Source organism: Sphaerodactylus townsendi, linkage group LG05 (genome assembly GCF_021028975.2).
Source record: "Sphaerodactylus townsendi isolate TG3544 linkage group LG05, MPM_Stown_v2.3, whole genome shotgun sequence".
NCBI lineage: Eukaryota > Metazoa > Chordata > Lepidosauria > Squamata > Sphaerodactylidae > Sphaerodactylus > Sphaerodactylus townsendi.
The window spans coordinates 114260965-114277460 of NC_059429.1; the positions used below are offsets into that span (position 1 = coordinate 114260965).

Sequence of the window (16496 nt, forward strand, 5' to 3'; positions counted from 1 at the left end):
CTACATGCTAGTTTTAAGGAGAGCAAGCAAGGGAGAAGAACACTTTACCCATTGGAGACTGCGTAAGGGGTTTCGGGTACAAAGCATCTAAATGGCAGCTTGGAACTCGATGAAGACGTCAGCACAAATACACAAAGTGTCTGCGTTATTGGTCTTTCTCTTTCAGTTTGAGTGACACTAAAGCTCTTGAGATAATACTATGTGAAGAACAGCTCAGAAGGGAGAGATACCAAGCAACTATAGCTAGGCAGCTTTTCTGCTCTCTGATTCCGTTTCCTTCTGGACAGGCTCTGGAGATTTGCTTCACGGCCACCTGGGGGCAAGACTACCTGTGTCTTTCGACTGGGGAAACTGGTCAGATTGCCAGCCGGTCCAGTAAAATGGCCTGCCTTGCCCTGCCCTGCCCTTGTGTCTTCAACAGCACCTGCACCAAGTCAGCACATGAAACTGTCCAAGGAACAAGAGATAAGCATTAGCATCAGATGACAGGGGTGGACTGGAACGTTCAAATAGATCCAGGTGAGCCAAGTGGTCTGCAGGGTCACTCAGCTCGGACCAGACTGTGCCTACAGGTGTAGGCAAGTCTATACCCATCATTATCATTGCTCCGGTCTGCATCTGAGCTGACAGGACCCTTGCAGGGGGAGTCATCTCAATTTGCCCCTTGTTGTCAGCAGTGGCCCATCAGGAAATTTCCCAGTAACGTAAAGATCCAGTTCACCCGTGTCTGCTTATCTGTGTTCCACAAGGTGCAGTGCCCAATCGGAAACCGGGCAACCCCCGCTAATAACTTTATTTTAACCAAACAAGCAGATCCCCGGCTAACTTGGATTGCAACCGCACTTGCAAATCCTGCCTGCATAAAATGGTACAGCCCTTCACCCAAAACCGATGATGGATTCTTAGATTGCAACTAACTTCACAGTTGCCTCTATGGGGGGGGGCAGGGGCAGAATCCATGGACCAGTCTGAGTTGGTTTTTGGTATCCAACCACCTGCAGTGACCAGCTGGGGGTATTCTACAGCCCCATATACAGAGAGCCCTGGGTTCTTGGTGCTGTGCAGGCAGGCTCAGAGAGAAAGACTCTCAGGTGCCCATGTGGTATTAGGTGAAACTGCATCTTGCTCAAGTTGTCTGTTGCATGGGAGCTCACTCCAGTTCACCTGCAGGGTCCAAAGTCCTTCCTAGTCAAGAGCATCTAGTTGATGCCTCAGTAAGGACATCATTCTAATTTTTTTTCTTTTGCATACACCAGCTGTGTGTTTGCATACTACCTTTGCAAAGAGGGTGCAGTGGGCAAGTTAGCCTAGCTAAGAACTGAAACAGCTAGCAAAACGCTCAATTACTATATTGCACGAGGCTGACCCTCAGTTGGCCCTCCTTTGAAATGTGGGTAGCATTGACGAACAGGAACCATCAGTTGGGTGTTGATATAACTACGCCCTTCTCCTACAAAGGGCAAGGGAGAAGGTTCCTGCCTGCGTCTTCATAGGTGTACCCAGGTTGCTTTGTCTGATAGACGCATTCCCAACAGCAACAGCCATTGGGTGTTTTTGTGTGTGTGTGCCTGTGTGTTTCTCTTGTATCCCTTCATCTTGTCTTCCTTGGATATAGCGATTCCTCTGACGTTATCTCCCCTGCGTAAAAAAGGGCTTCACTGGAGCAGAGGAGATTACTTGCCAGTGATGACGTGCTTACAGATTTCTTGCTCTGTGCCCCAGTTAAACAAGAGGAAAGCATTTTCAGGTCTTGTCTGGGTTTTTTGTTGTGTTTTCTTTGTGGCCCAACTCCCACCGAGTAGTTTGGTGGGTTGTTTTTTTTTTCAACTGGGCTTCCTCTTCTTAGCCTTACTCGTCACTGAATAAACATAATGCATGCCATCAAGTGGAAGCAAAGGTAGATAGTTTTGAGGGCTCAGAGCTCAGTGATATAGCACATGCGTTGCATGCAGAAGTTCCCAGGTTCGATTCTGGGCATTTCCAGCTCGGAGAATCTCAGGGCTGGGAAAGATATTTTCCCGAGACCTCGTGGAGCTGCTGCCTGGTGAAGGGGGCAGTATTGGGCTGGTTGGACCGATGGTCTGACTCGAATCAAAGGCAGCTTCATATGTACACCATGACATCCCAAGTCGGTAGGCTGCCTGGCTTCTCTCGGGGGCGTGTCTGCCCACAGAGTAGCACAAAGAATAGTGCGAGTTGTCAACTCTGCTGCCCCAGTTTTTCTCACGGCAAAAGGGGCACACGGACGATGTGCCCCTTCAAGTGTGTCCATAGTAGAGGGCAAAGCAATCTTTGAAGTGCCCTCCACAATTCTCTTGGGTGGCCTGCAAGAAGATAACCATGTTCTTCTTCCTCTGAGGAGTTCGCCTAGAGAATAACAATGCCTGCAGCTGGAGAGAAGGTATCCAGGAGAAGATGAGAATCAGATTACAGGATACAGGGAAAGACAAGTCATTTGTCCTGCGCTGTGGAAAGAATATAGAGCAAGGCGGCAGCAGAGCAGACGGTGGCCGATCTTCTTCCCTTCTGATGGCTCACTGGAGAGCAAATAGTTCAGCCGTTCCTTCATCAAGCGTTTTAATGTGTTTCTTCCACACTCTTCTCTGGGCCTCTCGGGTGAGCCGCACATTCTGGGGGTGGAGCAGCATGACTGCTAATGATACTGAACGACTGACAGAGTGTACGCTGGCAACGAGCATCTCATTCAGTGTCATGAGGGAGCGTGGAGGTGGGGAGGCGAGCACTGTCTAAGCCCCACTGGCTCCGGATTGCCATCCCACCCGCCGAATTAGTTCCCAGATTCCTTTGCCGTGATAACTGAGCAAGCGGTTTGATGGCTCTGCAATTTCAGCTGGCCCACCTTGCCAAAGCAGGTGGGATAATAGCTCCCCTCCCTCGTGGGCAAGGCTGTGGGAACAAGGTGACGGACAGCTGACTGGGAAAGTGACTTTAAGGCCATCCCGAGAATGAAACGAAAAGGGCAAAAGCTGCAGAGACTTGTTATAATCATGATGAGGGGGGGGGGGCAGGGGAGACGGCAAAAGTACGTTCATAACAAAGCTATCCCCAAAGCATCGGGAGTTGCTCTCAAGCACCTCAGTGGCCATGCTCAACCTGGATCTAAACCAGGGGTAGGGAACCTGCGGCTCTCCAGATGTTCAGGAACTACAATTCCCATCAGCCTCTGTCAGCATGGCCAATTGGCCATGCTGGTAGGGGCTGATGGGAATTGTAGTTCCTGAACATCTGGAGAGCTGCAGGTTCCCTACCCCTGATCTAAACAAATCCAGTGGTTACTCTGACAATGGTTCTCTCATTTGCCTGAGTCCTCCTTCACTGCGAAGCTTTTGGGTCAGGGGCTATTAGATTATGAACCAATGCTCTGTGCTTTAGTGCTGGACTTTCAAACTCCAACTGTATCGTTTTGGAAGGTGGCTGTCTATTTCAAAATCCAGAAGCACCCAAGCACCAAAGTGCTGGCCCGTGTATTCTCAACAGTTCCCATCTCAAGAGGGCCATATAGTCTGTACTATATAGTCTGTATCGTAGCGATCTTCTTTCTTTCTGACCTCTATCAAAGACAGGGAAATGGAACTGTCATCCTTCACACCCAAACCAGATGTTTCACACGATGCCAGGTGGCTGCCAAATGCAGCAGCTACATGATATCATTTCACTGAGTTTCTTCATGTCCCAAAGTGCCAGCCAGCAAGGCGGAGTGGGGGAAGCAGTTGTAATGACATCACCAGTTTTAGATCACTAGATGTTACCTGCTCCATTTAGATAACTGTGCATGTTGCAACCAAAATATAAAGGAATATTATGTCTTTAAGGTGACACAGTACTAGGTTTCTTGCATATATTGCAAGGAGAAAAGAGGAGAAGAAACATTTCTGCTTTTGCTAAAGCCCAAGTTTCTCTTTCAGCCTAAACGAGTTCATAATAATCCAGAGCTCTGAGCTGCAGGAATAATAATTACGATAGTCATGGGCTGTCAAGTCACAACTGATTCACAATGACTCCAAGGCCATGAGGTTATGAAGGCAAGAAATGAGCAAAGGTGATTTGCTCTTTCTGCCCTCTGCATAGCAATCCCAGTCTTCCTTGGTGGTCTGCCATCTAAGTACTAACCATAAGGGTTGGGCAGTTCAGCAAAGCTGAATGGGGGGAAAAAACCCACTGGTATTTTTCGAGGATTTTTCCTCCCGAAAAAAATGCCAGCAAAGTGAAGGGATCCGAAACAGCTGTCACTCAAATCATGCCAAATATTTTTTAACATGGTTCCATTTTAGTTTAGGAAGACTGGCGGGGAGAATCAGCCGCAGGAGCAGCAGTGGCAGTACTCTAATCTGGAGGAACCGGGTTTGATTCCCCGCTCTGCCACCTGAGCTGTGGAGGTTTTTCTGGGGAATTCAGATTAGCCTGCTGGGTGACCTTGGGCTAGTCACAGTTCTTCTGAGCTCTCTCAGCCCCACCTACCTCACAGGGTGTTTGTTGTGAGGGGGAAGGGAAAGGAGTTTGTAAGCCCCTTTGAGTCTCCTATAGGAGAGAAAGGGGGGATACAAATCCAACTCTTCTTCTTCTTTTGTCTCCCCCTATTCCATCTTCCACACTCCTGTCTGTCTTACTTACTTGCTGGTCTTGGAGGCCAGCACAGGATTTCCCTGCTGCCTGCCACTGGCTCCAGCCTCCACCTGGGACTAAGCACCAGTGGGCAGTGAAGAACTGCAACTTTGTGCATGCTGCTCACCAGCTCCAGCCTCCATGTGGGGCTTGGAGGCAGCTATGCACTTGTGGGAGTCTGCGCTGTCCAGGTAAGGGAGGGAGATGGGGAGGGGTAAATGGAAGGATGGAAAAGTCTGATTTGGGTCTAATTCCATGGTGGCGAACCTTTGGCACTCCAGATGTTATGGACTACAATTCCCATCAGCCCCTGCCAGCATGGCCATGCTGGCATGGGCTGATGGGAATTGTAGTCTATAACATCTGGAGTGCCAAAGGTTCGCCACCACTGGTCTAATTGATGTGAATTTGGGGGGGGGGGCAGGGATGGAGGAGAGGAGAATCTGGATATTCCTGATATGAAGTGTTGGGGATATCCGGGTTTACCAAAATAATTCTGGTTAATTAAACCCAAATATGATTTTTTTTTCTTTTTTGACCAATCCTGCTTAGTTTTCAATCTTTTGATAAGATTGGGCTAGTCTTGGGCATTAGGAAAACATGAAAAACCAACAAGAGATTCTTTTTTTAAAAAAAGTTAGGAATTGTGAGCTTTTGAAGAACTGTCATAATTGAAAGAATTTCAGGCCGATTCATGGAATGAATGAGGGGAGAGAGCGGCATTACAACTTGTATTGAATAATCTGCAAATATGGTTTTCACATTGAGAGAAATTCCCCTGGGACCTATGGTAGGGCTGGAGGACACGTGACACTGCAAAATAGGTCTGCATTTTGTTAGCGCCTGGTAATTCCAGAGTCCTATGTATGCTGTCTTCAGTTCTGTGACAGAAGAGAGACAAGCTATACATGTAATTAGAAATAGGTGGTTTTAATACCCCACTTTCCTCTACCAAAAGGTGTCGCAAAGCCGTTTATAATCTCCTTCCCTCTCTTCATCCCCCTCTCAACAATAGGCACTTTGTGAGGTAGGTGGGGCTGAGAGAGTTCAGAGAGAACTGGGACTAGCATGAAGTTACCCAGCAGGCTTCACATGGAGGAGTAGGGAAACAAACCTAGATTCTAGAGTCTGCCATTCTCGACCACTACTACACCACGCTGGCTTGCTGGCTCTAGAAGACATTTCTTCTGAATTTCGCCAGCATTTTGAACATAGGGTTCTATCTTGTTTGTTCACTCAGCTAACTTTCTTCTGGTGTTCGGGACGCTTTTCTGAAGCAAGTTCCTCTCCTGCTGGCTCTTGTGTTGGAGGACATGAGAAAGGTGTTGCCATTAGTTGAGTGAGGGGCAGATCACATTCAGTAAATGTTTTGCTCTATTAAGCCCAGGTTCAGCTCATATCAGAAGCTAAGCAAGGTCAGCCCTGGTTTGTACTTGGATGAGAGCCCACTAAGGAAGTCCAGGGTTGCTATGTAGAGGCAGGCAATGACAAACTACCTCTGAACATCTCTTGCCTTCCAATTCTTCCAGAGTTGCCACGAGTGGGCTGCGACTGGATGGCATTTTCCATCACCACGTATTAAGGGATATGTTTTTAATTTGTAAATGTTTGTGTATGGAAGCCCTCTAGGGGCTTTGCCATTCTAATCACTATGACAGCCTTTTGTATCCAATCTATTTTAGGAACGCTCTCACGATCTCTCTCTTTAAGCGAATTTGGCCAAGCTCAGTTATTCATTTTACAAACCAGGAAGCTGAGATACAGGGGAATCAGTGTCCTTAACACACGATCTCGTGCTAAATGAAGACAATGCCAGGAAAATGATTCCTAGGCAGAATTTCCTAGGTCCACAATTGCTGTGTGGGACAGATCTGAAGGTCTGATGAACATTAACCTTGGGTTTTAATTATGTCCCTCTATAATGTTTAGCTCGGTAACATCTTCTCACTCCTTGCGCACTGTGTCTTTCGTTTCCGCCAGAACGTCTGTGCTTCATTCGTTTAGGTTGCCTGCAGTTTTCTTGCTATTTTTCCATATGCTGTTTCAATATTTCCGGAGGGCACCGAATTCAATTTCTTTTCTGGTTCCCCCCATTTGGATCACATAATTCCGATCGCTGACTGAATGGCTAAGTGCGTGCCACATGCCTCCATTCCTCTTCCAATTTATTGCAGGAAGTGAACATTCTTTTCCACGCTATCTTCCCTGTAGCCTGGAAACCTGTATTTTATCTCCTTGTATGTGCATAATCTTTTAGGATCACTGTATATACTGAAAGCATTGTGCTTTCTTTACTGAGAAGAACTGCTAGGCATTGTTCTGTTTGTTTATCGTATCTTCCAATATGTGTTTTTTATGTTGGACCACCCTTTATCTTTCAGATGATGGAGTTTAAGAAATTGGAGACTGCTGGGCCTAAGCCAGAAAGATCAATTCAGGCAAAGCTGTAATAAAAAATTTGTCTGCTTGATGGTTCTAGCCAGCTCAGAGTAGCTATTCCACGGTTCTTCTTTGAGAAAGTTATTCGTTAGAATGCTAGTGGAATCTCATTGGCTTCGGGGGTCCTTGCAATCCCTGTCTTCAATAACTTCTCTGTTGTCTTCCAGCATTGGCCCCTTTGTACTAGGGAATGTCCTGCCTTCTGTTAATGTGAAAAATGATGAGTGAGCTAGTAGTATAAGACCCAGACTTGTATAACTACACTCCAGCCAGAACGGAGGCTGTTTCCTTGGAGTCCAGAATCTTCTGTGCCTTTGGGCGGCAATAAAAGACACTCTGGTGTAGAATGTCAATGGACTGTCACTTTTCGCTCTGGAACTGTGTGATCTAGGCCATAGGTTGTTGCTTTCCTAAATACTGATGGGTTGATGTATGCAGTAATACTGAAGGTCATGAAACCTCCAAGTGCGCTAGACATTAAGGTGTTCTGCCTCCATGTGCCTATTGTGTGAGGTAGACCGGTGACGTTGTCCCCAGGTATAGAAGTGGAACCTGTACGATTTCAATATCTTTACGCAACTGTTGGAGACAGGTTGGTGTAGCACCTTGGTTGGTTTAGCACCTTGGTTGTTTTTAGCACCGTGATTAGCACCATGATTACTTTTAACTATTAGAGGAAAAGAAAATGGACAAAACCAACGAGTAATTTAAAGAATGATGTCTGTGTCTGTACCTACCAGAACGGGCACAGGGGGGAACTATATTGTATTGTTCCCAAGGATGATGGGGCAAAGAACAGTCTGGCAGTGACACAGCTGCAGATACCAGCAGAGGCGTAGCTCCAAGGGGACGGGAGGTGCGACGCACCAGACGTGCGTTTTGGAGGGTGGAGGACGCACCAGTGCACCGGGCTCTTTCCCCCCTTGCTATGCCTCTGGGTACCAGTACTACGACTGCATTAGCAGTTGTACCTATCTGCTGCCCTGATTGCATGGGTTGGCCAAACACTGGATGGTCAATCGATCCACCTCACAGAGCAGCTCAGTTGCACCCATCTGATGAGGAACAACGAGCAACCATGTGCACTACTGCTCACACAGTCTGACCAGATTCAGAACGTAACCCTGTGAGCAACGGTGCCTCCCCTTTAATGGCAGCAGCTGTGGGTTGACTGCCCGCTGGCTTTGCGGCTAATGCAAAGAGCAAAGCAATCTGCATAGGATGGCAGCATTTGAGCCGGGCAAGCTGATTCGCCACTGCGAGACTGTAACGACTGTAATGACAATCATGGCCAAAACAAAAACAAAACCTGATAATCCAGGTAGAGAAGTGATTTTAGCTGGTATTCTTTTAAAAAAAAACAGGCGTAAAATTGTTGGTGCAAAATTACAACTGTTTTTTTTTTGAAGACTGAAGACAGGTTGATAAATGCTGGTGTCAGATTTGCAGTATCCTTTAACCTGCAAAGCACCTTTGGGAACCACCGTGCATATGGGGAAATGATGGATTTTGAAACTGTAGTAAAACATTCCCATTGGATTAGGCAGAAAGGGGCCGACCCCTGCCTGTAAGCCCTTGCCTCTCGCCATGCTCACATAAGGTCTTTCACAATATTGGCAGGCAGAACATCGCCTGCCACATTCACAGTCCCCATCCCCGTCTTCTTCCGCGTCACGAGGACCATGACCTGCATGGTTCTTTTCAGACTCGGCCGGCAAGCTCTTCTGCCCGACAGAATCGCCAGTGGGCTAGTCTTGGATGTCGTGTCGGCCTTTGGCGACAGCCTGTAGCACCGGGGATAGTTACGGAAACATTCGAAAGTGTCGGAGCAATTCCTGCAGGACCCGCGGTGTTCGGTGAAAGGAGCGGAGAGCCTCACGGAAGCCCTGCCGTCTCGCGTGTGGAAAGACCGCAGGGCGACGACCCTCGGCCGGCTGCAGCAGAAGACCGTGCAGATGGCGTGCAACAGTGACAGGTCTTTGGAAATGAACTTCTGGAAGTTAGGTTTGAACAGCAGGTACACCAGCGGGTTGTAGGTCGCAGAGGACTTGGCAAAGATGGAGGACAGGGCGAAAGCCAGGACTGGCACCCGGTGGACATCTCCAAAGGTTGCCCATAAGGCAACAATGGCGTAAGGGGTCCAAGCAGCCAGAAACCCAATGCAGACAGAAATGCTGAGCTGGAAGACAAAGAGGGAGGGGGAGGAAAACATGCAGCGTGAAAAGGGACGAGTCTGCCAGCTCTATAACCCATGCCAAGTCTCCAAAAGCGAGCATTATCCATTTGGACTCCCATTAGATGCTTGGCTCATCTTACCCACCATTTGCAGCATATGTACAAAATCTGGAAGCAGGCTCAGGTTTTTGGCACATCTTCGCAGAACTCTAGAAGCGGCTCCAACAAGCTCTGCAGCACACGCCAGGGGAATAGCTATGCTACAGATACTGGTTTTATACCACGTTAACTGTTAAAGCTTGCTCAGGAGATTCCTGGGAACTGCAGTGTGGTGAGGCCGCCAGAGGAGAATCTCTTAGAGATCCACACCCTCTCTAACTAAGCTAGAGTCCCAGAGCTTCTGGTTTTCTGAAGAACGGTTTGAAAGCACGTGATGCACATGGTGCGTGCCTTCCAAGAGGCTGGTAGTGCATTAATCGGCTGCACTTCATAGTAGAGAAGGGAATCTGTTCAGTATCAGGATTGGGTTATTTTCTTCCTGTGGCTAGAAGAAGGAAAAGCAGTCCGTTCCAGAGTGCAGAGTGCATAATAATATGCAACTTATCCCTGAAATCAGGCTCCATCCCTGAAGACTGGAAGATGGCCAATGTCACACCAATCTTTAAGAAAGGGTCTAGGGGGGACCCGGGAAATTACAGGCCAGTCAGTTTGACATCTGTTCCTGGTAAATTAGTAGAATCTATCATTAAAGATAAAATTATTAAACATGTAGAAAAGCAAGACCTGCTGAGGAAGAGTCAGCATGGCTTTTGTAGAGGCAAGTCCTGTCTTACAAACTTACTAGAGTTCTTTGAGGGTGTAAACAGACATGTGGATAAGGGGGAACCAGTGGACATTGTCTACTTGGATTTCCAAAAGGCTTTTGACAAAGTTCCTCACTATTGAGAAAACTCAGCAATGAAGGAATAAGAGGGGAAGTCCTTCTATGGATTAAAAACTGGTTGAGGAACAGGAAAAGAACGGGTGGGTATAAATGGGAAGTTCTCACAATGGAGAGATGTAGGGAGTGGTTTCCCCAAGGATCCGTTTTGGGACCAGTGCTCTTTAACCTATTCATAAATGACCTGGAAGTAGGGGTGGGTAGCGTAGTGGCCAAGTTTGCAGATGATACCAAATTATGTAGGGTGGTAAGAACCACAAAGGCCGGACCTTGATAAATTAGGTGAGTGGGCTAGAAATGGCAAATGCAGTTCAATGTAGCGAATGTAAAAGTGATGCACGAGGGGCAAAATCCAAACTTCACATACACGCTACAGGGTCAGTGCTATCAGTCACAGACCAGGAAGGGATTTAAATGTAGTTGATAGTTCCATGGGAATGTCAACTCAATGCATGGCAGCGGTGAAAAAGGCAAACTCTATGCTGGGGATAATTAGGAAAGGAATTGAGAATAAAACTGCAAAGATTGTCATGCCCTTATATAAAGCCGTGGTCGCGGCCGGAGTACTGTGTTCAGTTCTGTTGCCACATCTCAAAAGGATATCGAAGAGATAGAAAAAGTGCAGAGAAGGGCAACGAGGGATGATTGAAGTTGATTGGAGCACCTTCCTTATGAGGAGAGGCTGCAGCGTTTGGGACTCTTTAGTTTGGAGAGGAGACGTCTGAGGGGGGATATGATTGAAGTCTATAAAATTATGCATGGGGTAAAAAATGTTGACAGAGAGAAATTTTTCTCTCTTTCTCACAATACTAGAACCAGGGGGCATTCATTGAAAATGCTGGGGGGAAGAATTAGGACTAATAGAAACACTTCTTCACTTAGTGTGATTGGTGTTTGGAATATGCTGCCACAGGAGGTGGTGATGGCCACTAACCTGGATAGCTTTAAAAAGGGCTTGGACAGATTTATGGAGGAGAAGTCAATCTATGGCTACCAATCTTGATCCTCCTTGATCTCAGATTGCTAATGCCTTAGCAGACCAGGTGCTCAGGAGCAGCAGCAGCAGAAGGCCATTGCTTTCACATCCTGCATGTGAGCTCCCAAAGGCACCTGGTGGGCCACTGCGAGTAGCAGAATGCTGGACTAGATGGACTCTGGTCTGATCCAGCAGGCTAGTTCTTATGTTCTTAGTGTTTTGGGGGGCATTCCAATTTGTAGTACAGCGTGGGGTAGCCACTGAAGTGGTCTTACATCAGGAAAAATGTATCTACTGCAGAAAATGAGTTCCTTGCGTGCCACAAGTATGGGAAATGGGCGTGCTTTTAAGTGGCCTCTCCCTAAAAGCAGGAAACCATCCAGCTTAATCCCAAAGAAAGAAACAGCTTCACCATGGCATTAGTTACAGAGTTCATATTGGCATTCCATTCATACAGAGTGGAAACTCACCAGTCATGTGCTATTTAGGGGTCTGCAACCTGCGGCTCTCCAGATGTTCATGAACTACAATTCCCATCAGCCCCTGTCATGGCCCAATTGGCCATGCTGACAGGGGCTGATGGGAATTGTAGTTCATGAACTACAATTCTACAATAGTTCATGAACATCTGGAGAGCCACAGGTTGCAGACCCCTAAATAGGGGCTGATGGGAATTGTAGTTCATGAACATCTGGAGAGCCGCAGGTTGCAGACCCCTAAATAGGGGCTGATGGGAATCGTAGTTCATGAACATCTGGAGAGCCGCAGGTTGCAGACCCCTAAATAGGGACTGGTGGGAATTGTAGTTCATGAACATCTGGAGAGCCGCAGGTTGCAGACCCTATTCACACAGTTGCCTTACTGGGTGAATACAACAATGCATTGACTTCCCACATGAAAAATCTACATATAATTGTGCACATTGTGCTACCACAAACATGTGGCTGGCAAGCTCCCCATCTATATGAAGGGAACGCCAGTGTAATGTCTGTGGAGGACTATCATCGAGAGATGCTTCTTCCGAGCTCACTCTGGAAGACTATAGATGCTGCTGCTTAAAATAGCACTCTGCCTGCATGTGTATTAACTGCATCAGTCTTTAATTAATGTTAATTGTTTGAACCTATGAACTGGTAAGTGCACTCAGTCAGATGACAAACAAACTCTGCAGCTTCTCTTGCCTTTAGATAAGCAATCCCAAAGTACCAAAGATAAAATTCTCAAGAATCTGGAGGAATGCTCAGTGAAATTAAGTTGTCAGATCATGACAGACAGCTATGCAACATGAGTGAGCAAACCATCCCGGTGTGCAGATTATAATTTACCTTTTCCTGCTTCAGTGCATGGATCATAGTATTATTTTTTTCTCTACATGACACATAGAAACCTGTGTGACAGAAACATTTTTTTAAAAAAAATATTCTGTACTAAGGAATTTTTTGCACTTTGTTTTCCAGGAGTTCTGAAGGAGCAAAATAGAAGCACGTGTTAAAGGTCAAGGGATATCTCTGTATTCCCCACGGGTAGAAAACTTGCAGACACTTGTATAGGTGGAGCTAACCATAGGGTTTCTGGCAAATGATGGAGCATTACCCCTGTGTGGTGATGTCAGTTCTGGGTTGTGCCAGGAGTGGCACCACCCCATTGCCACAATCATAGAATCATAGAGTTGGAAGAGAATTAAAGATGGCCCCAAGGGCCATCAAGTCCAATCTTCAATGCAAGAACACACAACCAAAGCACTCCTGACAGATGGCCATCCAGCCTCTCTTTAAAGACCTCCAAAGAAGGAAACTCCTCCACAAACCCCCCCCCCCCCATGTGCCTCCTGCCAACCCACCAAGAAAGGTAAAAGAGCTTCCAGAAGGAGGTCTCCTGTCAATCTGGAAGACCTGGAAGCACAATATTGACATGCTGCTGACAACAGCCGCTCCTTGGTAATTGTAATGTTGAGAATGACTTGCCAACAAGTGGATGGCCATTGTCATATGTGTGATTCCATTCACACGTAGAAGTCTAGGCACTCTAGTCTAGGCACTGTGTTGCAGGTGATAGGCAATGTGCACAGCTTCCTGCAGCCAACGTGGTCCTTTCAATCAAGGCCAAGCTCTTTTCACTTTGCCCCTCTCTGAAGCCTTCTTGATTCTGGTGGTCTGACTTGTATCAATGGCCAGGGAAACACCCACAGCTTCCCCCCCCCCCTCTTTTTATTTGCTTACTCTCAGTAATGTATCACTTGCATTTTGATGATGTTTCATCATGCTTAGCCAAATATTCATGGGAACATGGAATAGATAAAACTATCTTATACTGGGCCAGATGTTCTGTTTATCAAGGTCAGAATTGTCTGGCAGAATTTGACTGGCAGTAGATAGTTTTGCAGTATCTTAGGTAGTGTCATTCAAATCGGCTATTAATCCTTTTATTTGGAGCTGTTGGGGGTGGAATCAGGGAGCTTCTGCAGGCAAGAGAATGTTATTCCACTGAGCCATGGATTCTTTCCTCTACGTAACAGCAGCCAGATCAGACCAAATGTCCATCTAGGCAAGCATCCTTCTTTCCCCAATGGTCAGCCAGATGTCCATGGAAAGTCTCTGAACAGGACATGGTGTCCAAAGCTCTGGCTCCTTCCGTACATGCAGAATATTTCACTTTCAATCCACTTTCAATTCACTTTGCAGAAGGATTTTACTGTGCAGAGTAGCAAAATCCACTTGCAAACAATTGTGAAAGTGGATTGAAAGAGAATTATTCTGCATGTGCGGAAGGGGTCTCCGGGGACTATTTTGGCTTTATTGTTTGAGGAGTGCACTTTTTTTTTTGTAACTTGGAATGATCTCTGAGAGGCTTTGGAATTAAAACTCAGCTCCTTCTGACCACCAGCATTGCTGATGAAACCAAAAGAATAGATCTTGTACATAAGGAAAAACAAAAATGGTTAGACAGGCACATTCCAATAAGAATGACCGTGCGTTTGTTTGATGTGTGTCTTGCCAGTCTGTGCTGCCCAGACTCCATCCTGTTTTCAAAGGGTTCACTTTTTTCTTTGAACCCTCTTTATCCCAATGGCAAATGGCCTGTCTGGTATTTTGTGTGTTCTGTCTGCCTGCCTGCCCTCCAGGGATCCACGGTTGATCAGTTTGGTACTGAGCAAAGTTGTGGTTGCACAACTCTGGATCAAAATGTAATTTGTAACTTTTCCAGCTACAGCTGGCTCAAGTTCTTACTAAGATTGGATCAAGCTGACCCTCTGTTTCTTATATCAAGGGACTTTTTCTTATTTGGTATTAAAAGACAGTGTTTCTAAGTCTGATATAATGCTCCACAACTGCAAAAATCAAATTCAGTTTAATACCTAATATTATATGTGGTCTGGGGTGGGGGGTGGGGGGGGGACAATGGTCCCTACCCTCGTTATCCCTGGCACCAAAGAGCAGCCCTGTTGGGTGGTTTTGAAATTGGGCACGAGGGATTTTGCAAGTATTCTGGTCCATCTTCTTTCTCTTCGTCCTTGCTCATTCCTTTTTAACCCCAGCGACCAATCTGGCCGGCACACACATCTATTCTCCAGACTGGGAATGGGGCAATGCCCTTATGGTTTTGTTGTTGTTGTTTCTAATTGTTCTGGTCCCATTGTGTGGATCTTTTGATCCACACTCTGGGGTGAGGTTAAGAATTATTTATCTGTTTCTATCTATTCCTATATTAATCCTTGGCAATGAGTCACTGCATAAGCACTGCATCATCAGAGTGGTCTGCTTCAGTGCAGCTGTGTCAGAAACCTTTAAGCCAGCAAAGAAGAGGTCTGAAAAAAATATACTTGCAGAGGGTGAAAATAAGGCTATTCCTGGCCTTCTTCACTAGATGAGGCTGCAGGGGTTCCAGCTACAGCCAGACCTTCTTAAGGCAGGAGTGGAGAGAGAAGACATCATGACTGGCTAGAATCTAGCCATGGGCTGAAGAAATTAGCCCCCCTTCCTTTAGGTTACTTCATATCCCCTTTAAGTGTGCTTCCATGTTTACACCTATGGTAGCTGAAAGCAGGATTTTTTGGCACCGGACTCTTTTCATAACCCCTCAAACTGTGGGGTGAAGCAGTGCTCAGTGCGGGGAGGTACACCCACTGCCCCAACTCTGGTGACAACCTTGGTGACAACACACATACCATTCTAATTACAACTCACATATCTGCTCCTTTACCTTGACAATCAGACTGTGGACAGTGTTGGTCTTGCTCCGGGGTGACATGTGCTGCTTTACTGCTCTTCTGGACACTTTGACAGTCCAAAGGATGAGTGAGTAAGAGATGAGGATCAAGACACAAGGGATGATATAGCAGAAGACAAAGAGAGCCATGATGTAGAACTTTGCTTCTCTGGTTGATGCTTTCCACTTGATGCAGCAAGCGGTCCCGTACGGCTCTGGTCCATAACTGCCCCAGTTAGCTAGAGGAGCCACTGCAAAAATGAGGGCATAAGCCCAGACACACGCTAGCAGTGCCGCGGCATAAGTGGAAGAGAACTTATTGCCTACAAAAGACAGAGACAGACAGAGATTGTGCCCCATCAGAACTTTTAAAAACAATTTTTAAAACTTGGCTTTCAAAAACCACATGGCTTGGTTTAAGCATCATACAAGACCATGGTTTAATTAACTCACCTATTAAAAAAAGTGTAGCAACACAAAAAAGAACAATGAATTAGATGTAAAATAGTCTATTTTGAAAAAGTATACAATAACACACAGAAACATGAACAATTACACGGAATAAATGTGTATATTAGGAACAGGTAGATCCAATGACTATTGACAAGCAAACATAAACCAGAAAGTTGCACAAGAAGAACTGAGTAACAGCAAGCTGAAAGCTTTATAAATAATGTATATCTATTATGGTTGCTAGCAAACTGAAAACAGGAGTTTCTCCCTAACAGGCAAAGTTCTCTCCAACAGTTTCTCTCTTGAGAGAGAAACTTGCCTGTTAGAAAATACCTGTTTGTTCTTTGATTGGTGGCCCCATACAAAAAAAGAAGCGTGTTTTATATCTAAAGAGAAAAAATACCATTTATTTATCTGAAAAAGACCATTCAAAACACCCTAACAGAACTGTGTTCACTTGATTGGCTTAACCAAATATGGTAAATGACTTCTTAAAAACCAAGTGAAACTATTTCCATAGAAGTCAAAGAAGGTCAGTTGTGTCTATAAACAAATTTGTTGAAAGATCAATATTGTTTATTGCATATTTGGACAAAAAATGGATGGCTTATGTCTATATGTATTCTATAGTATATTGCAATATAATGTCTTTAATATGTGATTTTTAAAAATAAATGAAATATT

General features: G+C 45.8%; 1 protein-coding gene across 2 annotated transcripts in view; it reads right to left on the reverse strand.

Annotated features, from left to right (window-relative positions):
- Positions 1-5692: 5692 nt before the first annotated feature.
- LOC125433847 (opsin-5-like) overlaps positions 5693-16496 on the reverse strand; it is a 90420-nt gene continuing 79616 nt past the window's right edge. For both annotated transcript variants that reach the window (XM_048498756.1, XM_048498757.1), the window contains exons 5-6: positions 15354-15682; positions 5693-9241 (exon numbers count right to left, since the gene is read on the reverse strand). In XM_048498756.1, coding sequence (XP_048354713.1) covers positions 8654-9241; positions 15354-15682 — 917 coding nt within the window. In that variant the 3' untranslated portion in view covers positions 5693-8653. The remainder of the gene's footprint in view (positions 9242-15353; positions 15683-16496) is intronic.